The sequence below is a fragment of the Helicoverpa armigera genome, chromosome 3 (genome assembly GCF_030705265.1).
Source record: "Helicoverpa armigera isolate CAAS_96S chromosome 3, ASM3070526v1, whole genome shotgun sequence".
NCBI classification, from domain to species: domain Eukaryota; kingdom Metazoa; phylum Arthropoda; class Insecta; order Lepidoptera; family Noctuidae; genus Helicoverpa; species Helicoverpa armigera.
Genome location: NC_087122.1, coordinates 10,585,397 through 10,612,421, shown reverse-complemented (window position 1 = coordinate 10,612,421; position 27,025 = coordinate 10,585,397). Strand labels below are relative to the sequence as shown.

The 27,025-nt window shown below is 39.3% G+C and overlaps 7 protein-coding genes across 18 annotated transcripts in view; 3 read left to right on the top strand and 4 right to left on the bottom strand.

Annotated features, from left to right (window-relative positions):
• Positions 1-27,025, top strand: part of Kcc (kazachoc) — a 466,160-nt gene that overhangs the window by 230,254 nt on the left and 208,881 nt on the right. The gene's annotated exons all lie outside the window — the stretch shown is intronic.
• On the top strand, positions 2,016-3,648 carry LOC110380575 (trypsin CFT-1). Its single transcript, XM_049836595.2, is given in 5 exon segments — positions 2,016-2,161; positions 2,743-2,911; positions 2,998-3,253; positions 3,330-3,482; positions 3,484-3,648. Coding segments are annotated over 5 exon segments (702 nt in total). The 5' UTR covers positions 2,016-2,115; the 3' UTR covers positions 3,562-3,648.
• LOC110380582 (trypsin, alkaline C) lies at positions 5,471-6,736 on the top strand. Its single transcript, XM_021340596.3, has 4 exons — positions 5,471-5,610; positions 5,721-5,889; positions 5,999-6,254; positions 6,349-6,736. Exons 1-4 carry the CDS (start codon positions 5,565-5,567, stop codon positions 6,643-6,645), a joined length of 768 nt encoding a protein of 255 aa, XP_021196271.3. The 5' UTR covers positions 5,471-5,564; the 3' UTR covers positions 6,646-6,736.
• Positions 8,962-19,241, bottom strand: LOC126053744 (trypsin, alkaline C). 4 transcript variants are annotated; one of them, XM_064043646.1, is made up of 4 exons: positions 15,084-15,230; positions 9,769-9,937; positions 9,425-9,680; positions 8,962-9,337 (listed from the first exon to the last, which is right to left on the bottom strand). In XM_064043646.1, the coding sequence occupies exons 1-4, from the start codon at positions 15,127-15,129 to the stop codon at positions 9,044-9,046; spliced, it is 765 nt and encodes a 254-aa protein (XP_063899716.1). In that variant the 5' UTR covers positions 15,130-15,230; the 3' UTR covers positions 8,962-9,043. The 4 variants fall into 4 exon arrangements, with proteins under 4 accessions (XP_063899716.1, XP_021196275.2, XP_063899715.1 ...); XM_021340600.3 differs by lacking the exon at positions 15,084-15,230 and adding an exon at positions 10,079-10,236; XM_064043645.1 differs by lacking the exons at positions 8,962-9,337; positions 9,425-9,680; positions 9,769-9,937; positions 15,084-15,230 and adding exons at positions 13,753-14,313; positions 14,404-14,659; positions 14,745-14,913; positions 19,142-19,241.
• Positions 17,640-18,589, bottom strand: LOC110380588 (trypsin CFT-1). Its single transcript, XM_021340603.3, has 2 exons — positions 18,454-18,589; positions 17,640-18,371 (listed from the first exon to the last, which is right to left on the bottom strand). Exon 2 carries the CDS (start codon positions 18,327-18,329, stop codon positions 18,078-18,080), a length of 252 nt encoding a protein of 83 aa, XP_021196278.3. The 5' UTR covers positions 18,330-18,371; positions 18,454-18,589; the 3' UTR covers positions 17,640-18,077.
• On the bottom strand, positions 20,737-21,925 carry LOC110380581 (trypsin CFT-1). Its single transcript, XM_021340595.3, has 4 exons — positions 21,826-21,925; positions 21,551-21,719; positions 21,210-21,465; positions 20,737-21,115 (listed from the first exon to the last, which is right to left on the bottom strand). The coding sequence occupies exons 1-4, from the start codon at positions 21,869-21,871 to the stop codon at positions 20,816-20,818; spliced, it is 771 nt and encodes a 256-aa protein (XP_021196270.3). The 5' UTR covers positions 21,872-21,925; the 3' UTR covers positions 20,737-20,815.
• LOC110380580 (trypsin, alkaline C) lies at positions 24,313-25,566 on the bottom strand. Its single transcript, XM_021340593.3, has 4 exons — positions 25,420-25,566; positions 25,111-25,279; positions 24,775-25,030; positions 24,313-24,687 (listed from the first exon to the last, which is right to left on the bottom strand). The coding sequence occupies exons 1-4, from the start codon at positions 25,463-25,465 to the stop codon at positions 24,388-24,390; spliced, it is 771 nt and encodes a 256-aa protein (XP_021196268.3). The 5' UTR covers positions 25,466-25,566; the 3' UTR covers positions 24,313-24,387.

Sequence of the window (27,025 nt, the reverse complement as noted above, 5' to 3'; positions counted from 1 at the left end):
TTATTTTCAATTACGTCATCATTGTATATCTACGAGTATATCCTTATTTTCATGCAATTATCATTGTAAATATTTATATAATAAATGTGGAGGGATATAGTGGAAGGGGACGACCAAAGACGATGGATGGATTGTGTGAAAGTCGACATGGCTAGAAAGAATGTTACTTGTGAAATGACGACTGATAGAAGAGTATGGAAGAAGAAAACATGCTGCGCCGACCCCGATTTTTGTAAATATTTATTACTGTAGTTTGTTGAATTACGACCCATTTATTTTACTTAGATTAAAAATAGTTGTATTCGATATTATCACTTAGGAAGGTAGACTTCCTCATAGCTGAGGCTTTGTCAGGCAAGCAGTGACTTACAAACAAGGCCAGTGATAGCTATAGCTTCATCTAAGTCTTGGTTAGCAATCAGCCGGATACCTCGAACTTTGTAGGTAACTTGGAAACCTGTCTAACTTATATCTGGCTAGTTGTCGCGATCAATGCTGCGGTACCACATAGGAAATTACTTTGGAATTACTTTAGTATTTAAATTTAAATCATAGTAGATATATTTTTCGTTTTAAACATCTTTGTGAGGTAATATTAAAGAAAAAATATAGGTATTTCTATGGTATAAGAATATACGATATTTGGAATAAAATTTCAGATCAAAGGGAAAAACTCAACATTATAGAAAAGTCTAAATAATACTTGTCAATTTTTCTAAAACATTCCACACACCTCGACAGAAACACCTTTTTTCTGTCACATACAAAAAAATACTCACGTCTTAACATTAAAGAAAATTATCCATACTTTTCTTCCACATGAAAAAAAAATATTCTTTTGAAACTATTCTGTCGTAGACAGCTGACCCACAGTCTTATTTACATTCCAACCTGAATACGAATAACTTATTACACAATTTATTTCATGGAATTCTATCGCAAAACTCACAGAAAATCGAGATAATCCATACTCTGGAGATCTCAACGGTTCTCGAAAAGATATAAATTATCATTTTTGAAAGTGAGCCCGAACAACCCTTCTTGGCACAGATGTTTTAGAAAAAAAAATGGTATAAAGCTTCGTTTTTTTAATGTAGATTAAAGATATATTTATTTTTGGAACAAAATCTTTCTCACTTGTCTTGAATTATTACACTTTGAAAAACTTAAATGGTCCATGCTTTCTCATATGGATGTAGTGTTAAACAAGGTGAACACTAATTAAATAATTTATTTTTGTTTATTCGTTCCATAAACTAATATGGCAAAGTCGCCGCAAAAATAGATTGGCCAGTAATATATAATATCTAAATATAGTCTAAGTACAGATCTAAACAGGTTTCACTGTATTTAGAAAGTCACCAAGAAGAGGCAAGTGATAGTTCAATCACCAACAAAAAAATAAAAATAAAAGCGTGTTTAAAAAAGTCCAGATTTTACCCATCACTACTATTTGAAAAACTGTTCACCAATGACTTATCCTGCCATTTTTTCTATAAACTTCCGTCGGAACACTGACGTCATTTGTCACAATATCAATAATTATCTTGATTAATTTATTGGGGGTATCATATCATTTGTAAAGAATTTATAAAGAAGTGTAGACACTGGTGTAATACTGATTCTTTCGTTGTTCTATATCCTGCCTTTGAAGCTGCTTATAATAAAAACTATGCTGAAAATAAAACTATTCTGTCGTCGATTACAGTCTTTAGAGTCTGCAGACTATACAGTCTGCCAACAGTTGGCCAGATGGTTAGAAACAAGTATTTTTTTAGGAAAATCCTGAATACAATCAAAGTTTTTGGGCGGTCTCAAACTCGCCAAATACCTGACCGTTGTTATGTGCGTATTTCTTTTAATTTCCATACAGATTTATGAGCCCCGACAAACTATCGGCTGACTTAAAGTTTGCAGTGTGCGTTTAAATTTAATTTTGTTCAATTGTTTATTTAGTTGCATTTTTCTTCCAATCTGCAAACAGCTTTATTTATGCCGGATTATATGACACGAAATTCATTTAATCATTCGTCAAAGTCACTTAAGTAATCTGCAGTGATATAAATGCCTCCCGTTGAGGATGCAAGCCACACTTGTCAGTGAGTGGTGAACAATATGCGTATCCTTGCTTTGTTAGCCCTGTGCTTTGCGGCTGTTGCAGGTATGTCACTTAATATTCTTTTTTGACTTCCTCTTTGTCACTAAAATGTTTGCAAAATCATAAAAATCAAATAAGATCAGATTTTATTTAAATTGAAAGTCTTAATAAGCGTAACGGGGTGTCCTGCGTGAGCGACGAACGCGACGCGACGCGACGCAACACGGCGCGACGTAATGCGACGCGATGCTATACGCGACAAATGTCCTACGTGGTTTTGGTCATTACTTCTCAAATCAGTTAGAAATACAGTAAAATTTTGCTTGGAATTTCATATTTAAAGTACAGAGTTTTAAAAAAATATCGTAAAAAGCACAGAAAGAAAACAAATATAATATTTTTACAAAGAAACACATTTGGTTAGTTCCATAATTTATATAAAAAATTAAGACCATAACGTAATTCGTGGTGTCGCGTCTGGTCGCCCTCAAAACAAGTTCGCGTTACGTCGCGTCTCGCCGCAGACTGTCACATAGGCCGCATGTAGGGAATGCCGTAGAGTTGATCGCGTTCGTCGCGTTTGCAGCGTCGCGTCGCGTCGCGTTCGTCGCTCACACAGGACACCGCGTAAATCTTCTACCCAGCTGTCCCCAGCAATCCCCAGAGGATTGTGGGTGGTTCGGTGACTACTATTGACCGTTACCCCACCATCGCGGCTCTGCTGTACTCATGGAACTTGAGCACCTACTGGCAAGCTTGCGGAGGTACCATCCTCAACAACAGGGCTATCCTCACCGCCGCTCACTGCACCGCGTAAGTGTACCAAGAATAAAGTGTGTGATGTACATAAGACGGATTATGAAGACAACTAGTCTATAATTTTGTCAATACTATTGCAGTGGTGATGCCAACAACAGATGGCGTATCCGTCTTGGCTCCACCTGGGCCAACAGCGGTGGTGTCGTACACAACCTAAACGCCAACATCATCCACCCCTCATACAACTCAAGGACCATGGACAATGACATCGCTATCGTACGTTCCGCCACCACCTTCTCCTTCAACAACAATGTCCGCGCCGTTTCCATCGCTGGTGCCAACTACAACCTCGCTGACAACCAGGCTGTCTGGGCAGCTGGATGGGGCACAACTTCTGTAAGTTTTATAATCGGCTGAAGAATATTTTCTCTGTTCTTTTGTTTAAGGATTACTTATCATTTGTATTCCACAGTCCGGTGGCTCTTCCTCTGAGCAGCTCCGTCACGTTCAGCTCGTGACCTTCAACCAGAACACTTGCAGAAACAACTACGCTACCCGTGGTATCACCATCACTGCTAACATGTTGTGCTCCGGCTGGCCCAGCGGTGGTCGTGACCAGTGCCAGGGAGACTCCGGCGGTCCCCTCTACCACAATGGCGTTCTTGTCGGTGTCTGCTCCTTTGGAGTTGGATGTGGCCTGGTAAACTTCCCCGGTGTCAACGCTCGCGTGTCTCGCTACACTGCTTGGATTCAAAACAACCGTTAGAAAAGTAATTTAAGTTAATGTGGTATTGAGAACTATTGTTTCCTAAAATAAAGTGTATTTTTACGACAAAGTTGTTCAAACTCTTAATTTTAACCTTTCTCAAATAAATGCAAAAACCGCTGATTGATTGGTAACTTGGTTGTTGTATATAAATTAACACAGCAGTAGAAAAAAAAAATTGTCAATCCTTCTGTGCCGTCATAAAAGTTATTACAATGAGACTAATATTTAATTTTAAACATGGAAGTTTTGATCATCCAAACTTTTATATAAAAACTACAGCAAGTATTATGCTGAAACTCAAAAATCACATTATGTAGCTTATTACATCCAGATAGTTTAGGCTTCTTTTATATGGGTGCTTTTCATTCTTTGGAGAAACCGTGGGTAAATGCTGGAAAGTATATAAGATTATACCCTGGACTTACTTTACATATATTATATTACTTTACATATATTTATCGACATATAATTGAACACGCTGCCGCGCTGGCACTATTGCTCCGATATAAAAACTTTTACATTGTTTTGTACTGTTACAGAGTACGGAGCCTGTGGTTGCAATAAAGTACGAATCCGTTTTGAAATATTTTAAATTAAAAATTGACTTTATAATATTTGTTTCACTATTAATACAAATATATTGGATGGCATAAAACTTGTTCCAAACTTTAAACTTGGAGCGCTGGAGGTTTACAGCTTTGCCAAATGTCTGGCAATGAAAGATTTGATTTATTACATTGTCTACTATACAATAGGTTACATTTTTTTAATAACAAAAAATAGTTCTGTTTTGGTCTTGCTTGTCAAAATTTTATTTTGATCTGGTGATAAAATGCTCGGAATAATCCTTAGCCGACGAGCATTCGAGACTGTTCTTCAAGACTCAAGACTAAAGTTACATTTTGAGGCAAGTCAGCTCCACATCCCCTATTGCCTTCAGATGAAATAATGTTATAGGTTTTTTAATCTGGTTCTTATAGAGAAGTGAGGAATACACGTCAAAGTAGGAACTAAAGACAAACATTAAGGCCAGTTCATGTAGGACAAAATGCTCCTTCCTCCGTGGGTCGTTACAGTAAGCATTGCAAAACAACGTATTTTACAAAGAAAACACAAAAAGATTAACAAATCGGTGGATGCGCCATCATATACTTACCTAAATAATTTTAAGTATTGTGTAGTGAGAAAGTAAAGGAGAATCGATCTTCAAATGAGTTTTCAACACCTTCGTCTGACTTTAAACTCCCATTTGGTAAATATTTTAATTTGTTTTAAGAGCTTTGATATGATGCAATATCCTAAGAAAGTTCGCAACGTTACTGAACAAAATGCTCGGTTGATCTGCATGACGAAAACAACGTAAGCCAATGACTTTCAAAAATGCTACCACCAACACGCGACGAACTGGACACAATATTTGTTAGCGATACTATTATCTTGAAAATCATCATCAATCAACAAGTAAATATCAATAATCGTACGTGTAAGATGTTAGGGAGTGTAGACATTGGACTATCTGATGCGGAATTTTAAGAATAGGTTCGGAATGGAGTAGCACGCTGAGTCGTAGAAAATATAAAAGACCTACCAAAAAGGGATTCAACACATGACCTCTAATCTCTACAAGTTCAGTACATCATTTATTGTTAAAGGGGCGAGATGCAACATCTTTTGGAAAATTCTGAATCTTTTCCATCTGTCTCAACCAATTTGATAAACTGATCAAGTACCGGTCATTGTTGGTATTTTTGTTTACGGAATTCCCCAAATTACCTTTGAAGACCGTATATAGGGTCTAATCTACAGTATCTTTAAATTTGGCACGTAGATTAATCCCCGTAACTAATCCTTATTATTGTATTCCGCATTTTAATCGAGTGATATAAATACCAAATATTATAATCACAAAACAACACTCGTTAACGAGTAGTCACCAAAATGCGTATCTTTGCTTTGTTTGCCCTGAGCTTCGCCGCTGTCGCAGGTAAAATCTTGTTCTATCAAGTTCTGACACGTTCTAAAAACTATTTACTAACATATCAAAACGCAATTTGATATTTTATTGTAAGTCTTCAATTGTTTTCTTCTTTCTAGCCGTACCTACTAATCCTCAGAGGATTGTGGGTGGTTCGCTCACTACCATTGATCGGTACCCAACCATCGCTGTTCTCCTATATACGTGGAACTTCAGCACTTTCAGGCAGAGCTGCGGTGGAACAATCATCAATAACAGGGCTGTCCTTACCGCCGCTCACTGTACCAAGTAAGTTCATAGATGACGTAGAAATGATTAGATCCATCAATTTGGTAGTCGTAAGATTTAGCGTTATAGCACCTGGTTATTTCATGCATCGTCTTATTTCTTTTTACAGTGGAGAAACACCCAACAGATGGCAAATCCGTGTTGGCTCAAGCTTTGCCCACAGTGGTGGTGCGACGCACTTCGTAAACGCGAACATCGTTCACCCAGCGTATAACCGTAACACTTACGAAAATGATCTCGCTATCCTGCGCTCCTCCACCACCTTCTCCTTCAACAACAATGTTCGTGCTGCTTCCATCGCTGGTGCCAACTACAACCTTGCTGACAACCAGGCTGTCTGGGCTGCTGGATGGGGTGCCACTTTCGTAAGCTATTTTATAAAACGAATTACTACATCTTCGCACTCAAATAAGGTCTTATTGCTTGGGTTTATGTACATTGAAATATTTATTTCCTCAGCATCTCGCATTCGAGCGATCTGAGCAGCTGCGTCACGTCGAGATGAGAAGTATCAACCAGGCCACTTGCAGGAACAATTACGCTGTCCGTGGTACCGTTATCACCGACAACATGGTTTGTTCTGGCTGGCCCACTGGTGGTCGTGACCAGTGCCAAGGAGACTCCGGCGGTCCTCTCTACCACAATGGCGTTCTTGTCGGTGTCTGCTCTTTCGGTGTTGGATGCGGTCAAGCTCAATTCCCCGGTGTCAATGTTCGCGTTTCCCGCTACACTTCTTGGATCTCGTCTAACGCATAAGAAAAGAATATAAACTGGATCGATATACTCAACGTTGATAACAAAAAACGCAATGAGCTTTGTGTTATCAATGAATAAATTTTTACAGTAACTATTGTCTTTTTCTTACCTTAAAATGAGTAGCAAAAATATTCTTGACCTGCATAATAACATTATTGACCTGAGAAGTGATAACAATGAGGTCATTGACATTTAGGTAATATTGATAATCATATTTTTTTACATGACCTAAGACAATGTGTCACCTGCAAGCTTAATGACTACGTGATTAAATCAATACTTAAGAAATCGGCTCTGTTCAGTTGTTTAAAAGAAATAAAACGCAAAATTCAATGACAATAGACAAGAACATTCAATTGCAGTTGGAGGTATGACGTAAAAATCTATGTAGTCTTTTCAATGAGGTATTTTATGGTCTTACTTAACCTGTGCTGCCATCTTTTGAAAACTTCTACTAAACTATTTACTACACAAGTCGCTTATGCCGATGACATCAGAATTTCCAACACAAAATCTAATAAGAAAGCAACGTACCAAAATTCAGGTGTTTAGGGAACGAGGAACCTTACTAGCTTCACCCTCATACGCCTTCATTAGAACTCGTTCATATTTTTGAAAACTAAATCACCTATTAATAAAGACCAATCTTTGACAGATTCGCCTAGATTTGGCAAGGAACCCGAACACTTTGCTAGTTTTACTGATCTGCTGATCTAACTGATCGCGCCTACCTTATGTTAATATGTTAGCAAAACGTTCGGATAAGCTAGTGATTAATCCTTAGTAGTATTAGGTTGGGAAACAAAAACACAAATGCTGTTTGAGACGTCGCAAATGTTTTCTCATAAGTAGTAGGTAAATACATATAATTTTCAAATCCTATTTATTTACCAATTAACCATTATATCCAAATTATCAATAATTGACGTTGTGTTATTGATGATGCTAGCGATACTAATAAAACGTAATGTAATTATACTATTGGATTATTAGGTACTGAAACCCATCCACGTTTTACTCACTCGTTGAGTAGATAACAATTCTTCAGATCAAACGTAGTCTAGAATACTAGTAAACTTTAAAAATAAAGCTACTGTTTGTAACTAACTTAAGCAACTAAAGCATAATGAACCTTATTCGCGGAGCCATAAGCCAAAAGGTAAACAAACCATAAAAATAAGCTTTCTTTATAAGTCACGATTGAAGTAGTGAACGTCTATACATATAATAAAATCGTAGGGCAGTCAAAACTGTACAATGAATTTTTTTTTAAAGAATACTTGGGGGGTGATCTATAATCGATTCTGAACCCAAATATGTAGTTTTTAGAATTTTTGGCTGTTTTTCTGTTTGTCTGTAGGTATGTCCGCAGTAAACTCAAAAAGTACTGCACGGATTTACTTCAAATTTTGCATGAATTACCTACAGGTCAGGTCAGAACATAGGCTACATATTATCACGCTATCACATACAGGGGATAAGCAATGAACCAATATTTCTGTTAATCGTACTGTAGACGCGTGAGATATTGCAATGCATATTTGAAAGTTGCCTATTATTTAGTTGGGTTATCATCAATGTTTACATTGAAAAATTGCTACCTTTAAGTTACTTGAGCAGAAAATTAAAATTTAAAAGCAAACTAGGTTCAGTCAAGGTTAAAGTGGTGCCATCTATTGCAAATAAAAAGAACATACAAATATAGTGAATATTATTAAGAAGAATGATTCAAAATTGTTTGTCAGTTGGGCGTGCCACATCAAAATCCAACTATAACTACTACCTTGATGCAAGGAAAACTTTACTTCTTTTGTTTAGATAAATGGTCACGCATCCACAGCACAACCTTGATCGATGAACCTATGCGGCTGCTAAGTAGTAATCCTAATTATACTGTCACGTGAAAGAATACACATACGGGATAAGTAGTATTTTGATGATTCTATATTGCCCACGCAGACGAAGTCGCGGGTAACAGCTATTATTTTATAAAAATAACTATAGAAGTTATACATTGACAGCATTAGAAATGATATTTTAGAACGATGACTGTAAAACTTATGTAATCCTTTCAGACTTATTTGAAATCAAATATAACAACTGAATTTGAAATCAAAATAACGAACTCTACTAAACTGTTAGACCACAGATACTGCGAACATTTTACATATTATAAATGTGACGTTTTGTCACCGGTCGGGTTATACCCGCCATCTTGAAAAAGTGTTGTTCTTTGTTTAGCTTTTGGCTTACGGCTCGGCGAATAGGGTATAACGTGAGTGTGAGGGTAGGACAAAATACATTAAAATATATATGTATTGCAAAGAATGTTTATTTAGGAAACTTAGATCTTGTCATTTTTTTAACTTAAACTAAAAGTACTCGTAATTCTCCCTTCTTACGCGTTAGAGGAGATCCAGGAGGTGTAGCGGGATACGCGAGCGTTGACGCCGGGGAAGTCAGCCAAAGCGCAACCAATACCGAAGGAGCAGACACCAACAACGTTGCCATTGTGGTAGAGAGGACCGCCGGAGTCACCCTGGCACTGGTCACGACCACCGCCGATCCAACCGGAGCACAACATGTTGTCGGTGATAGCAATACCACGGGTAGCGTAGCTGTTTCTGCAAGAGTTCTGGTTGAAGGTCACGAGCTGAACGTGACGAAGCTGCTCAGAGGAAGAACCACCGGACTGTGAAATAAAACATTCAATTAAAATTTTCAATCAAAACGGACAACAATATTGGGCATCAGAAAGTTGACATTAATGTAAACTTACGGAGGTTGTGCCCCAGCCAGCAGCCCAGACAACTTGGTTGTCGGCGAGGTTGTAGTTAGCACCAGCGATGGGAGCAGCGCGAACTTGGTTGTTGAAGATGAAGGTGGTAGCGGAGCGCAGAACAGCGATGTCATTGTCCATGGTCCTTGAGTTGTATGAGGGGTGGATGATGTTGGCGTTCAGGTTGTGTACGACACCACCGCTGTTGGCCCAGCTGGAGCCAACACGGATACGCCATCTGTTGTTCGCGTCACCACTGCAAGAGGATTAAAATAAAATTATAGAACAGTTTACCATTTTACTTTACCTGAATTCTCAGCATTTTTTATTCTTGGTACACTTACGCGGTGCAGTGAGCAGCGGTGAGGATAGCCCTGTTGTTGAGGATGGTACCTCCGCAAGCCTGCCAGTAGGTGCTCAAGTTCCATGAGAACAACAGGGCGGCTATAGTCGGGTACTGGTCAATAGTGGTAACCGAACCACCCACAATCCTCTGAGGATTGCTGGGGACAGCTAGAAAAGAGGATAACAATGATTAATTTAAGACCACGAAAAAAAATGTTCGAGTTGCAATTTGTTTAAGATCTTTCGGTTTGGTGATAGTCGCAACTACAAACGTCAAAATAAGTTTAACAAGTTGAATGAAGAGGTTACCTGCGACAGCCGCGAAGCAAAGGGCAAGCAGAGCAAGGAAACGCATGTTGCTGAATACTTGAAGACAAGTGTTGACTTTCGTGTTAAATGTTTGGTATTTATATCATTTCAGATTAGTTATTACGAATAGACGATTGATTAAATCGTTACCTACTGTCCTATAATCCGTTGCAAAGATTGATAAGGCTGTTTACACATTGTTTCCTTTTAATGTAGATAGTGTTATAATCAAATGATCGCTGGCCTGCTTCCAAAACAACTTGTTAAGAAATTGTCAACGTAACACGTTTTTACACGAAATTAGGTTTTGTTGCATTGATAGAGTATTACTATCCAAATATATCTTTGGTAATTTATGAAATCCCCAGTGTCTACGCCTCCTTAGGGCGTTTACACGTAGCAATCTAATACGACACCTTATCATGATAATAATTATAATTTATCAATATTGGGCTTAGTATGACACAGGTAATGATTTAATTTATCATTTGTTGAAGTGAAGTGGTCTCAATCATATCAATTTTAAAATATTATGATAAACTAATTAATGGAAAATTCGCAGCCGTTCTTTGAGTGTGTGTTTCAAGAACATTCTAATCTAAATATGTATTCATATTTATTTATTTTTAAGTTACTTTATTCTGTAGGCCCAATTTGTAAAAAATGTGTTGCAATAAAAATGTGTTTCGTGCGAATTTATTTTTTTTTTAGTTTCAGTTTTTAATAATTACAGTACCTATCTACTGCCAATGGTTTGACTCATATCCAGTGGGAGATTTTCCTCGCACCCGGATAAAATGTAACCTTGCTTATAATGTGCTATCAACATAAACTGAAAGATTTTTTCAAACCAGTCCAACAGGACTCAGTTGCCAAGACTAGACTAGCGCATTCAAACAAAAAATAAGTCTTCAGCTTAAAAATGAATTAACATTTATTATTTGGAATTACATTTAACAAGTATGGGTAGGTATTCGATACATTCCGAGTTTTTCAGTTCAGAAAAAGTTGCGTCTTCTCATAATGTATTCTCATGGCTTACGCCGTCACCGGACCGTCACCGATAAGAGATAACGGCTCCGATTTAGCGACACATACATTTACTATGGCGCTGTGTCTACCGCACACCCGTTACCCGAGGGCCTTCATCTGGCTTTCGATACTAAACTCGGCCCGAAAAAATCCCGTTCTCGGTGACGGTGGCGGTGGACAAACTTCTTTGGTGTTGAGGACACTATGTAATAATAGTTAAACGACTTAAAACGAACACAATCATAAGAATAAAACGCTAAACCCTATAAAAAGCAAAAAAATAACTTTAAACACTACGTAAACTAAATTTTGTCGTGTCGGGGGACCGCTCTAAATCATTACTTTAGATACGTGTTTTTTTTTTAAACGAATGTTGTAATTAGGTAGGTATCATTTAATTTATATTGTAAGTATTTATGAAGGTAAAAAGCGGTCCCCCGACACGTCAAAATTTAGTTTACGTAGTGTTTAAAGTTATTTTTTTGCTTTTTATAGGGTTTAGCGTTTTTAACCTTTTGTCATAATTATTGCGTACTTTTTTTGGGTCGGGGGTTTTTTTAAATTTATAATTTTATTTTATTTCATGCTTTTTAAAGGAGCTCCTTAATTTTTCCTTCTATCATTTTATTTATTTTATCTTAAGATGGGGTCGCTATATGCGATCTCGGCCAAAGGAAGCTGTTTAACAATCCTCATGACAAACTGGCTCTGGGAGAATTGCACAGATTGAGAAACAATAAAGATTAACCTTTGGACATTCTAGATTTTCAGCAAAAATATAAATCGGTTTATCCGTTCCATTCCGGCATTTCAGGGTTTCATCCGTCACATCCCATTTCCAGCATCAGGTTCTCGTCAATCAGGAACATGAAGAGAACTCGTCAAGACAAATTCAACGAGCCCAAACTCGATGGGTTTACTAAAAGGCAGTTCAGGGTTACGTCTCCTACCTTCGTGCCCTAACAGCAGACCAGCTCAGTGGTTCCAAAAGACATTAGTGTGTCAAATTTCAGATCCCACATATACTTGCAAGTAAACTGAGCGTGTAACATTCCTATCACATCTAGCAAACGAGCTGATGACCTTGAAGACCTGAACCAATTTCCACCAAACATAGCTAAGAACACTCCCGACTGACATACCTTTTAAACAAAAAAAACCGCATTACAATCGGATCATCCGTTTGGGAGCTACGATGCCACATACACACACACACACACACACACACACACACACACACACACAGACACGTCAAACTTATAACACCCCGTCGTTTTTGCGTCGGGGGTTAAAAATGGTAAGCAGACACTGAAGAATACAAACCTAGAAATTAAAACACAATAGGGTCCATTCTATAAGTCTATTCAAGAATGATTTTTGTTTCTGACTCCTAATTTTAGACCATCATCACCAGTCTTTTTATCACCCCACTGCTGGGCAAGGACCTCCTCTCATACAAAAAAAGGATTGAGCTTTTAGATCATCATAATAATTATTTCAAAGAAACCGGTAGCACTCTATTGAAAATGAAGATTTTGAATTTTGTAGAACCTGTTGAACCAAACTTATGATTAACTGCAATAATTTGATGAGTATGAAAGAGAATGTAACTTCTCAACCGTTGTCTTGACTCGGCTCATGGCGAAAAGTGACACCATCTGCCTAGCCTAGCCTATTCCATACTATGTTGGGGTAGGCTTCTTCTTTATCTGGATGAAGCTGTGAAGTTGCCAGTGTTTTACATGAAACGACTCTCGAACTCTAAACCCTTTCGTAAGGCTGGTTGTCAGATTTTTTGGCTTCAGACTAGTTTCAAACTACTCATAACGACTGTTTAAGATGATTCATTCGTTTGACGTGGCTTTCGAGACTCTGAAGAACTCGTCCTAACAAGATGATTACATACACAAAGGTCGACTTTACCAAGCCTTGCTTTACCATATGATCGATCGATTGGTGTGGCAGTTACTAAGCCATACGTTCTTTCAAGAATAAATAACTCCATATCATCCTTACCCTACTCGGCCACTGCAGTTTTAACAATCGGCCTACTGTTGACCTGGTGGTTGGAAATATTATTTTTTGGAAAATCGTGAATTCAATCAAAGTTTTTAGGCGATCTGATACCGGAAAATTACCTGATATAACGTGTAGACTTCCATTCATCTTCATTCTGATTTATGAGCCCAAACCAACGTGTTGTAGTGTGTGACTGTGAATACTCTTGATTGAATAATCTTCATAATGAAGAAAGCGGTCTGTCAATGCCCTGATAAAAATCTGACCTATAAAGTCTATGCAGCTAAGATACATTTATATCTGGTTTCCTACACATTTACGAATTCAACCTAAACCTATAATCTTAATACTTTCTGCTGACTTAGAATGACTCAAGCTAAAGCTATTTTTACCAGAAGTGGGTAAGGTAGGTATAGGAAAAATACCGAAATCCGTAAATTCGCACGATAATGTTCAATATTTTTCACGTCCAAGTGGCAGTTTTAGAAGAACCGATTTTTGTTACATTATGTAACTTAATCTGCACTAAACTCACGTTCTAGAACGAGTTTGGTAATGTGTTTCGCCTATTAAGTAAAGAATACTTTTTCATCAAATTCTGGACGCCATCTCAAAACACGACATCAAAAGGAAGTACTGTATAATCGACCTTAGCCCAGACCACAAAAGTATTTGATGGCTTAAACATGAACAGCATTTGATAACCGTAACACAATCTGTTTTAATATTATCAGCTAAGATCATGAAAATAGTGTGAAACAAACTAAGTGAATCGATTGTTTAAATTGGGTTGCAAATATAAAAGAAATATGTTTTTTTTTTGTATAAAACTGTATATATTTCATTTGAAAACATTAGTCAACATTTGAGCAAAAGAAAAAATATTTTTCTTATGCGTTAGATGAGATCCAGGAGGTGTAGCGGGATACGCGAGCGTTGACACCAGGGAACTGAGCCTGAGCGCAGCCAATACCGAAGGAGCAGACACCAACAACGATGCCGTTGTGGTAGAGAGGACCGCCGGAGTCACCCTGGCACTGGTCACGACCACCGTTGGGCCAGCCGGAGCACAACATGTTAGCGGTAATGGCAATACCACGGGTAGCGTAGTTGTTTCTGCAAGTGTTCTGGTTGATACTTCTCAGCTCGACGTGACGGAGCTGCTCAGAGGAAGAACCACCAGCCTGTGTAAACAAATGATGGAATCAGTAATCTTCAATAATCATAATAGTACAAAAACGTTAAACTAGGCAAAATCATGTTGGCAAACTTACGGAGGTTGTGCCCCATCCAGCGGCCCAGACAGCCTGGTTGTCAGCGAGGTTGTAGTTGGCACCAGCGATGGAAGCAGCGCGAACATTGTTGTTGAAGGAGAAGGTGGTGGCGGAGCGAAGGACGGCGATGTCATTGTCCATGGTCCTTGAGTTGTATGAGGGGTGGATGATGTTGGCGGCCAGGTTGTGTACGACACCACCGCTGTTGGCCCAGGTGGAGCCAACACGGATACGCCATCTGTTGTTAGCGTCTCCACTGCAAAGGGTATAAAATAAAATTATGATCAGTTTATTATTTTTCTTTGCCTGAATTGTCTACACTTAATTCTTGATAAACTTACGCCGTGCAGTGAGCAGCAGTGAGGATGGCCCTGTTGTTCAGGATGGTACCTCCGCAAGACTGCCAGTAGGCGCTCAAGTTCCATGAGTACAGCAGAGCGGCGATGGTGGGGTAACGGTCAATAGTAGTTACCGAACCACCCACAATCCTTTGGGGATTGCTGGGGACAGCTTAAAAGAAAAATAATATTCTTTAATAATTTGACACAACATTTAACAGAAAATATATTACGTTTTTGCCGTGATCAAGTAGAAACTTGATCAGAAAGACCTCAGAAGAAGGCTTTCTACTTTTTTCAGAGTGAAAATAAAGAGTAAATATGATTTGAATTGAAGCTTACCTGCGACAGCCGCGAAGCAGAGGGCGAGCAGAGCAAGGAAACGCATGTTGCTGAATACTTGAAGACAAGTGTTGTCTGTCGTCCGAATTAGATGGTATTTATAGCATTGTAGATTAATGAAACGGCTACAGTGAGAGATAAGATGGCATTACCTACTGTCCTATAATCCTCTACGAAAATATAAAGCTGTATACAGAATACGAACGAACTTTACCAGCTCTTGCACCATTGCGCTACCAAAAAGAAAATGTATACATAAATCGAATCTGTAAACCTATGTAACAGATTTCAGGAACCCTCGCAATCCAAAAGTGGTTTTCCGCTTTGTAAGTCTTCAATAAGTTCATTTACTGTGTTTAATTGCAACCAACACAAGGGATAGTCAAGTATAATAATATATTGAGACTGCCGATCGCCATGCTTTAAAAGCAGATTGTTTTGGACCTTTATTTGGCGGTTATCAGAGCTAAATCATTTCAAAGCAAATTCAATTCTCGGGTTTCAAAGTATCTTATTTCAAAGCTAAATCGCAGTTTATGTGGACAAGTGTGAAAGGTTTGAGCGGATTTTATATAGCCCATGCGACATGAGATCTGTTTTAACTGAAAGAAACATCTGTGTAATTTGAAAAAACATAAAAACTGACGTTTATTTTGTCAGTGAAGTTGGACCTTAGGGGCGTAACAAAAATCGCAGTCCATTACAAATAATATCTTTATTGTTGAAAAGTGCTCCATTATCAACATTTCCTTAGAAGTGATAAATCTAACATAACACACAATCATGACAATAATGACAATTACTTATCAATTTTGAAGTTCCTATCTGATACAGGTAATGAGTTAATCACTCATTTGTTACTGAAAAGTTATTCTGAGTACTTATATCATCTACTTTTTTCCTTATTTTTCTTAAAATTCGTAGTAGTTGCTTATCTACCTAGCCAGACGTATTTTCCATTAGAAAATAAACAGCTAAATTACAATTATTTTCAAATACACTCGTACTTCAAACATACCTTTTTGTACGAGCAATAAAATTAGGCTTAGTACATTAAAAAATCATCAGAAGCAACATTAAAGTGAAAAAAGTTGATCATCATTATTTTGTTTGTGTGTGTGCTGGAATGGAGACCACGGACTAGTAAGCGCAGCGTAGGACGTCCACCAACAAGGTAGACAGACGACCTTGTAAAGGTCGCCGGAAGGCGCTGGATGCAGGTCGCCTCCATCAGGTATCTGTGGAGATCTAAGGGGGAGGCCTATGATCAGCAGTGGACGTCCTATGGCTGAGATGATGTTAACGATGATGATGAGCAAATCTGTGAGGTGGAGTGTCTCGTCGGTCTAGTGGTCGCAAGCGCGACTGCTGGGCACCAAATCTCGGATTAAATTTTAGGGACGAAATCTTTTTATGGGTTTTAGAAACTTTCACGAAGCACCCCTCATTCTGGAAGTTGGTAATTGATACATCCGTACTTCGGAGAGCACGTAAATGTCGGTCCTGCCTGCGCCTTATCTCCCTCCGGTCGTGTCGGACTGCCGTCCCATCGGGCTATGAGATTGAAAGAATAGTGAGTGCACCTGTGTCTGCGAAAATGCTTGTGCACTATAATGTGTCCTGCGCAGTTGGCTAATCTCCTTATATGAGAACAGCCGCCGTAGCCGATAATCGGCGAAGAGGACAACAGTATGATCTACGCAGCTGGCTGATCTCTTTCTATGGAAACAGCCGCTTTGGCCGAAATCAGCCTCAGACGCCATTATTACAGTTCTTCAGGTCAAATCTTGTTGGATTCTCTGGGTTATTCGAAGGAGTTGCTGTGGCGTTGTGCCACAATGGACCCAAAGGAGCATGATTAGAGTTTCATCAGTAGGGCCTGGTACATTATTAGATACACATACAAAGGAAGTGTTCATAAAAATGTTATAGTTTCCTCACGAAATGGTATATGGTATACTTGTTTTATAACAACATAATTAGATCCAACTGATATCGTGCGACTGATAATAATAAAGTGTAAAGGTAGTCATTGATAAAAAAGAGCCATTAATAGAAAATGTGTTTATGCTCATCGTGATATTTTGTGAAGTGTAAAAGATCTGATGATTGAACGCAGAACTGTATTATAAATCCATTGTGATTCAATGCCCACAGACAAAGCAAAGTCAGTTACATGCTACTGGGTCATGTACAAGCTCTGGTGCTTCTCTATGCTAAACGATAATGTTGGGAGTCTTCTCTGATGGATTCTAGACCGGAGGCGAAGCGACTTCGGAAAAGCTCATGTGTAAATAACAGTCACGAAGATCGATCGGTTCTAAGGTTAAGCTACGTTTGGCGTGGTCGGGCTATAGATGGGTAATCTATGAAATGACGATTTCCAGTTTCAAAAGGCACGGTGAATTGGTGGCTTTCATTTTTTGAACATCTTTTGCGGTCGTTAAAAGTAGTCAGATGCTAGAAAGCCTCAACCACTTATTAGGTATGGCTATACTGTTTAGGTTAGACTGGAAGCTGAGGCTTAGTTGAGAAAATGCTAGTTAGATGGTTTATAAAAGTAACAGTTTTGTCTGTATGCATTGTATGCTAACAACCTATCCGTACCTATATTTTTTGCTTATCAAAAAGCTCCTATCATCATTTTATGAATAGGTATTGATTTTTGAGAAATGTCTTTTTAGTGCAGGTGCGTAATGTAATCGTAATACTTTAGATAAAGCGGTGTTAGCTGACCGTTGAACGGTGAAACCAACAATAACCCTAATATTGTTTCCAACATATAGGTACCTACCAAATTGTATGTTTGTGGATATTTTATTTAATAATTATTGATTTTCAGTAAACTGACGGTCAATACACACATTAAATTGGGTTAGCGAAGAAAAAAATGCGAAGAAATCTTTTAATACCAATGTACATAATTTCATAGTAAGAATCAATAAATGAATTTTGAATTTTGACAAATTGTCGTTTCATTCCATCAACACATTCTTATGAGTTTGAGATGATCCAAGAGGTGTAGCGAGATACGCGAAGATTGACACCGGGTACTTTATACTGGCCGCATTTAATACCGAAGGAGCAGATGCCGATAACGTTGTTGTTGTGCAAGAGGGGACCGCCGGAGTCACCCTGGCACTGGTCACGACTACCATCGGGCCAGCCGGAGCACACCATGTTGTCAGTAATAACGATGCTATAGAGGGCGTATTTGTATCTGCATGCGTTCTGGCTATAGGCCATCAGCAGAGCGTGACGGAGCTGCTCACTGGAAGAACCACCGTTCTGTGAAATATACATTAAATAAACAATCCGCAAACCAAATACTGCAATATAAAAACTACAAGCTTCTTGAAATTAAACTTACAACAGTTGTACCCCATCCAACAGCCCAAACAGGCTGGTAATCAGCGAAGTGATAGTCGGGTCCAGCGATGGAACCAGCGCGAACATTGTTGTTGAAGGTAATGGTGGTTGCAGAGTGCAGGATAGCGATGTCATTGTCGAAAGTAACACTGCTGAATAAGGAGTGAACGATGTTCTTTTTGACATTATGAACTACACCACCGCTGTTGCCAAACGAAGACCCAACACGGATTCGCCATCTATTGGCCGGGGTACCACTGCAAAAAGATTTATACAAAATGATTAAGCAGTGTTTCTTTTCACAGCACTTTGATAATCTCTAGTTTTTTTCTCAATCTTGGTACAGTTCTTATAAATGTCGTGGTTGTTCCGAAACTAAATTCCGAGCAGAACTATTACAAAAAGTTTAGGAGAACTATACAACACTTACGAGGTGCAGTGAGCAGCGGTGAGGATAGCTCTGTTGTTGAGGATGGTACCTCCGCAAACCTGCCAGAAGGTATTCAAGTCCCGGGAGTACAGAAGAGCGACGATGATGGGGTACTGGTCTATAGTGGTTGCCGACCCACCCACAATCCTTTGGGGATTGCTAGGGGCAGCTAAAATAGAGAGTATTAGTATTTTTGCTTCAAAAAAAAAGATTGGTTTGTTGATTAAGCTTCTTAGATTAAAATATATGGTTATTTTACCTGCGACAGCCGCGAAGCAGAGGGCAAGCAGAGCAAGGACACGCATGCTGGTGACCACTCGGTGACGAGTGTTATCTTTCGAATCAAACAAGTTGTATTTATATTAAGAGTGCTCTAATGACTACTTGAAATGATTAGAAAGTACCCATCGCCCCATTGTCTGTAAAAAACATAAAGGTGTTTCTACAATTGTTATATTTTTAGAAACTTTTTGGTCACTATCCCTACTTCCCTACTAATATTATAAATGCGAAAGTAACTCTGTCTGTCTGTCTGTTACGCTTTCACGTCTAAACCACTGAACTGATTATAATAATAAAATTTACAGAGATAGAGTTGACCTTGACAAAGAATATAGGATAGTTTTTATCCCGGACTTTTAAGGAATTCTCTTGGAAACGCGATATAACCGAACTCTACGCTTGCAAAGCCGCAGGCGGAAGCTAGTTCACTATAAACGCATATGAAAATAAAAAATAGTAGTAGTGGCTTCTAGGTCCGTTCCAGTCCACATGTTAACCCTCACGTACCGCATGACGCAGGTCCTCTCCGGACACGGTTGTTTCGGGAGGTATCTGCATCGAATCGGTCGCGAGGAGGCGCCCGGGTGTCACCACTGTGCGGATAGCCCCGAGGACACGGTGGACCACACAGTCCAGGAGTGCCCTGCGTGGGAAGGGCACCGCCGGGTCCTCGTCGAGGCTTTGGGCGGCGGCGACCTCTCGCGTCCGGCCCTGGTTCAAGCCATGGTCCGGGGCGAAAGGGAATGGGATGCCGTCGCCTCCTTCTGCGAAGCAGTCATGCTCGAGAAGGAGGCGGCGGAACGTCAGAGAGTTCGCACCTCTCATCCCGGCCGCCGCGCTGGAGCAGGTAGACACCACGGGCGCCGGGTGTCGCGAGACGACTCCCGGCCACCGTAGGCGTGGGTCTGTGGGCGGTGAGTTCGGGTGGCTCATCGCTCATGTCTGTTTTTAGACAACAGACCCGTGTCGGCGGCGCGCGTTGTTCCACGCGCTCCTCAAAGAGATGTCAGCAACCCCAGAGGGGCCCAGCAGGGCCAAGGCCTGCCGGGGCTGCGGGTTGTTCGAAAGAGGTACCGCGGCCCTAGCACATAAGGCCTACGACGGAACACGACGGCTTTTAGTCAGTAAGAGTCTGACACTCCCTCACCGCTGCTAACCCACAGCGGGAGGGGTCATTTGATGATTTTTTACGTCGTTAAAAAAAAAAAGTCCACATGTTAAGATAAAACTATTTACTATAAAAAGATAAATTCGCTTAATTCATCATAGTAAGAAAGGTTTAGCAGCTATCAAAGACTTACATTTAGGTAAATCTTATGAACTAATTAACTATGACATTATCTATAACTTACACATGAAAGAAGAGATGGCGCTAGTAGTATCTAAACTAATCGATTAACAAGTAAACATGCTGCCTCGTCGGTCTAGTGGTCGCACGCACGACTGCTATGTAAGAAGTCTCGGGTTCGGTTTCTTCTAAACATCCACACCTTTATCCTTTTTAGCCTTTTTTATTGCCTCACGGTTAATATATTTAATATTAATCAAAGAAATAAAATAACAAGATTTAAGTTATATAATACATTAATTTATTGTACTTGTCAATAACTGAGTTGCTTATCATTGTCATGAATCAGATAGTAAGCCCTTATTACGCATTAGATTGAATCCAAGCGGTGTAGCGAGATACGCGAGCATTGACAGCGGGGTACTGAGCCTGACCGCATCCAATACCGAAAGAGTAGACACCAACAACAACGCCGTTGTGGTAGAGAGGAGCACCCTCGTCTCCCAGGCACTGGCCACGACCACCGGTGGGCCAGCCCGAGCACAACATGTTGTCGGTAATAGCAAAGCGACGGATGCTAGCCGCGTAATTATTTCTGCAAGTGTTCTGGTTGATGGTCACGAGCTGAACGTGACGGAGCTGCTCAGAGGAATAACCGCCGTCCTGTGTAAATAAATCATTCAAATAGTAATCTTCAAAATTCATAACAGTATAAAAACGTAAAACTAGGCATCAGTCACCATTTAAGAAAACTTACAGAAGTTGTGCCCCATCCAGCTACCCAGACAGCCTGGTTGTCAGCAAGGTTGTAGTTGGGTCCAGCGATGGAAGCAGCGCGAACATTGTTATTCAAAGAGAAGGTGGTAGCGGAGCGCAGAATAGCGATGTCATTGTCATTGTTTGTATAGTTGTATGAGGGGTGGATAATGTTGGCGGCCAAGTTGTGTACGACTCCGCCGCTGTTGGCCCAAGTGGAGCCAACACGGATACGCCATCTCTCGTTCGGGTAGTAACTGGAAAACAAATTACGTACTAAGCAGTATGTCTTTTAAGAGAATTTGTATCGCTAAATTCCGATTTTGCTCTTAGTACACTTACATGGTGCAGTGAGCAGCGGTGAGGATGGCCCTGTTATTGAGGATAGCACCTCCGCAAGCCTGCCAGAAGGTGCTCAAGTTCCATGAGTATAGCACAGCGGCGAGAGTGGGGTAACTGTTAATATTAGTTACTGAACCACCCAAAATCCTTTGGGGATTGCTAGAGACAGCTAAAATAATAATAATTAGTCCTTAATAATTCAACACATTTTACAAAAAATATGAGTAGCCGCGATCAACTTTCTGTGGCCTTTAAATATTTTAACGAGAACTTACCTACGATAGCCGCGAAGCAGAGGGCTAGCAGGGCGAAGGAACGCATGTTGCTGGATACTTGAAGACAAAGTGTTGTTTGTCGTCCTAATTAGATGGTATTTATACAATTTCAGATTAATGAACCGGCTATAGTGAGAGATAAGATGGCATCACTTGCTGTCCTATAATCCTCTACGGGAAGATAAAGCTGTGTACAGAATATGAACGACGTTTACTCGTTCTTGCAAAGCAGTGCTGCAAAAAAAAATGAAAAAATAAATCGTATTTGAAAACCTATGTATATGAGGTCTGCTTTACCACCTGCCTCAACGTTTTGTTGAGAAACGTCAGTATTTCTACTGTGTACTTTGAAAATTTAACTTAAAAATATATATAGTAAGCAGTTGTTTAAAGGAAACTGACATTTATGCTGTCAGTGAACTTGTACTTTAGTAGTGTAACGAATATTCTTAGCCAATTAAAAATAATATCGTCAATGCTCCAGTATCAACCCTACCTTAGAAGTGATAAATCTAGGATTCCTATCTGACGCAGGTAATGATTAAATGAATCATTTGTTGCTGAAAAGATATTCTGCGTACTTATGTTATCTATTTGTTTCCTTATTTTCTTAAAATTTGGAGAAGTGGTTTTCCCATATAAAATATCCTATCTAATCTTTCTTTATAAAATAAATGAACAGATTCAAATTATTTTCAAAAATTTAATAGACAGCGACAGCTAGGGCAAGTCACTCCTTGTAAAGCATTAGTACTCAGCTACATCCGGTTAGACTGGAAGCCAACCCCAACACAGTTGGGAAAAACTAGAACTTATAAGTCAGACACTTTTCCTGGGACACTTTTTTTTAACGACGTCAAAAATCATCACCCCTCCGGTGTGGGTTAGCAGCGGTGAAGGAGTGTCAGACTCTTACTGACTAAAAACCGTCGTATTCCGTCGTAGGCCTTTTATGTAGGTACCAGGGCCGCGGTAACTCTTTCGTACAATCCCGCAGCCCCGGCAGGCCTTGGACCTACTGGGTCCCGCTGGCTACTGAGCCCCGCTGGGAGTCTGTAGTTTTTTGTCAAGAGATCACTCTTGACAAAAACCCTATATTACATCTCTTGCGGTTCATCTTAGCTCGTCTGCCTGTACTATTAGAAAGATAAGGCAGCTAAGATAAGGCAGTGGACGTCGAACAGCTAGACTAGTATATTTTAGTTACTTCCACAGCATCATGTCGTACAGCATTAAGCTGCTGACGAGCTGCTGACATTGAATGCATACTTACAAAAGCGAGCTGTCAGAGCTATGTATAACTTACGAGGTCGTGAATCTTTTAGGGAACTTAGGGTTAATAAAAATATAGCCGTACCTTGCCAATGTATTTATGAAAAATATAATTTATGTTTGGAAAAAAATAAAATAGCTATCGCGTAGTCTAGACTGTTTAAAGTACATACATCTTTCATGAGATATTGTGTCAAATGTTACAATAAAATACCAGACAACATTCTGGAAATGAATAACTTGAGGTTGAAACTTATATAAAAGCCACACTTTGTAAGAAAGCATATTATACATTAGAACATCGCATTCAAGATTAAAATGCATATAAACATGCTGGTCCTGTTGCATAAGACACACTGACAATATCTAAATAATTACCAAATTAAAATTTCCTGCATAATTATTAGCTAGTAAAATTGATTTCTTCTTTTGATTATACTATAAAGTGCCTCGTTGGTCGGTGACTGCCTCGTTGGTCGGTGACTGCCTCGTTGGTCTAGTGGTCGCAAGCGCGGCTGCTGTGCTCGAGGTCTCGGGTTCGATTTCCGAGTAACCAGGGAGTTACCACGGAGTTTCTTGCCCGTTCTTCTCCATAGGGAGCTACTTTCGGAATGGGCAACTAAAATCAAACTTATTTATAATTTTGACGTTCATAAGTGCTTGCAAAGGCCTAAGTGTAATAAATGATTTGACTTTGACTTTGATCTGGTATCCTACAGATTCACCAATTTGACCTAAGACAGTTAAATGAATTCAGTAAGTACTTTCTACTAAATTACAAACTAAAGGTCTCTTATAGCACAATTACATGAAAAAATACCGAAATTCGTTAACTGGTCGTCAGATAGTAACGCAACATGTACGTTTTCCATTCCTAACATGAAGAGGCGAGTTTTTATTCTTTTGTCATTTAAAATTCTCCATTACCTACACTTACATTCCAGAAAGAAGTTGCAAATTGTGTTAAGCATTATATAACGAATCATTTTTCACAAAGTCTGGAAACCATATCATCTAAAAAGACAAAACGAATAAGGATATACATAAACATCAGGTCAGAAAACTATTTCATAGATTGAACAACGTTTATTAATCACAAATCTGTACATTTTATTCATTCATTGTGCCAGTAATAATGGCCCAATTCATAGCATGAAACAATATAATTGAACTGATTGATTATATGGGGTTGTAAATACAAAGAAAACAAATATGTTGATTGTCAAAATTTGATATATTTCATTTGATACAATATTTGTCAGCGTCTGAGCAAAAGAAAGCTAACTTTTCTTATGCATTAGATGAGATCCAGGCGGTGTAGCGAGACACACGGGTATTGACAGCGGGGTAAAGATCCTGACCGCATCCAATGCCGAAAGAGTAGAGACCGACAATTACGCCGTTGTGGTAGAGAGGAGAGCCCTCGTCTCCCAGGCACTGGCCACGACCACCGGCGGGCCAGCCGGAGCACAACATGTTGTCGGTAATAGCATAACGACGGCTGCTAGCCGCGTAGTTGCTTCTGCAAGTGTTCTGGTTGACGGTCATGAGCAGAATGTGACGGAGCTGCTCAGAAGCAAAACCACCGTCCTGTGTAAACAAATCATTCAATAAGTAATCTTCAAAAATCATAGCAGTACAAAAGCTAGGCATCAGTCATCATTTAAGAAAACTTACATAAGTTGTGCCCCATCCAGCTACCCAAACAGCCTGGTTGTCGAGGAGGTTGTAGTTGGGTCCAGCGATGGAAGCAGCGCGAACATTGTTGTTGAAGGTGAAGGTGGAAGCGGAACGTACGATGGCGACGTCATTGTCATTGTTCGTATAGTTGTATGAAGGGTGGATGATGTTGGCGTCTAAGTTGTGTACGACACCACCGCTGTTAGCCCAGGTGGAGCCAACACGGATACGCCATCGGTTGTTCGGGTAACCACTGCAAAACGAATTATTAAGCAGTGTGCCTTTTAACAGAAACTGTATTGCTAAATTCAGATACACTCTTGATACACTTACTCGGTGCAGCTAGCAGCGGTGAGGATAGCCCTGTTGTTGAGGATGGCACCTACGCAAGCCTGCCAGTAGGTGTTGAAGTCAAATGAGTACAGCAGACCGGCGAGAGTGGGGTAACTGTCAATAGTAGTTACTGATCCACCCACAATCCTCTGGGGATTGCTGGAGACAGCTATAAAAAACGAAATAGTCCTTAATAATTCAACACATTTTACTGAAAATATGGGTTGCCGTGATTAAGTTTCTGAGGCCTTTTTACAAATTTAGTTTTATTTAAATATTATTTATATGAATATTTTAATGAAATTTTACCTGCGATAGCCGCGAAGCAGAGAGCTAGCAGAGCAAAGAAACGCATGTTGCTGGATACTTGAAGATAGGATAAGTGTTGTCTATCGTCCTAATTAGATGGTATTTATACAATTGCAGATTAATGAAACGGCTACAGTGAGAGATAAGATGGCATCACCCACTGTCCTATAATCCTCTACGAAAAGATAAAGCCGTGTACAGAATATGAACGACAATTACTTGTTCTTGCAGCACAATGCTACGAAAAAAAATTGAAAACCTAAATCGAATATGATGATATATAATTATGCCATCTTCAGTTTTTTTAATCTTCGATAAATTAATTTACTCTGGTCGATTTCAACTAACACAAGGGAATTTCGGGTATAATAATATATTGAGACATGTCTCGAAAACACTTGAGATCCTAGCCAGTATTTCTAAAACCAGCTGTATTCTTAAAGGTGAAAATGCATATAACAAATAGTTGTTTAAAGAAAACTAACGTCTATATTGTGGGTGAACTTGTACCTTGGTGGCTTAGCAAATAATCACAGTCAATTAAAAACAATATCTGAACTGCTTAAAAGTGCTCAAATATAAACGTTTCCTTAGATGTGATTATCTATTATGATGACACATTACTTTAAGTTCCTATTTGATACGGGAGATCCTATACACGAGATCTGATACCAGAGATATGATTTAATTACTCATTTGTTGCTGAAAAGATATTCTGCGTACGTATGTTATCTACTTTTTTCCTTATTTTCTTAAAATTTGCAGTAGTGGTTTTTCCACCTATTCAATCATCTTTCCATTATGAAATAAGAAAACAGTTAGATAAAAAATGCTTTCAAATATAATATCGTACTTAATAGATGGAAAAAATACTTATAATAAAATTATTTAATAAGTAACAATTAAAAGTGTGTGAGCAAGGCAATGAGAGCTATATATAGACATTATTGAAGCTCTTTAGCTCAGATCCTACTTTAGTTTCTGGATTTTTTGAAATAGTTACCGTGGTCCTGCGTCGTAACAGGACCTGGAGGAACAAGTTTTTAACAGTAAGGCCCGAAACATCCATTTTGTTAAGAGAACCACAAGGACTTGCATCCTTATGGATCTCTTTTCATCCCTTATGAGTCTCTCTTACTTTTTAAACCATCATGTCCCCGTCTTAAGCCCTTTATATAACATTGCCTCGATAAGTCTTTAGAACAATCCTGCAGTCCCGGCAGGCCTTGGCCTTGTCGAAGTCGTCTCGTCGTTCCACGGCCACCGCAGTGGCTGGAATGATACATGCAAACTCTCAGTGGAACTTTTAGTACCAATCTTCCTGAACGGTATGTAAAACACTTGTTTTCCAGTTTTTCTTGCGTTTTATTTCGGTCTATCAATTTTGATATTTTTTGCCAAATTCATCATTATAAGAAAGTTTAGCAGCTATCGCCCACTTATTGTAAAGGTAATCCTCATGATTTAGTTAACAATCACATAATCTACCATTTACACATGGAAGAAGAGGTGGCGTTAGTAGTATCTACACTAACCGATTTATATACTACATACTGCGTCGTTGGTCTAATGAATGCTCGCACTACTGCTGTGCATGAGGTCTCGG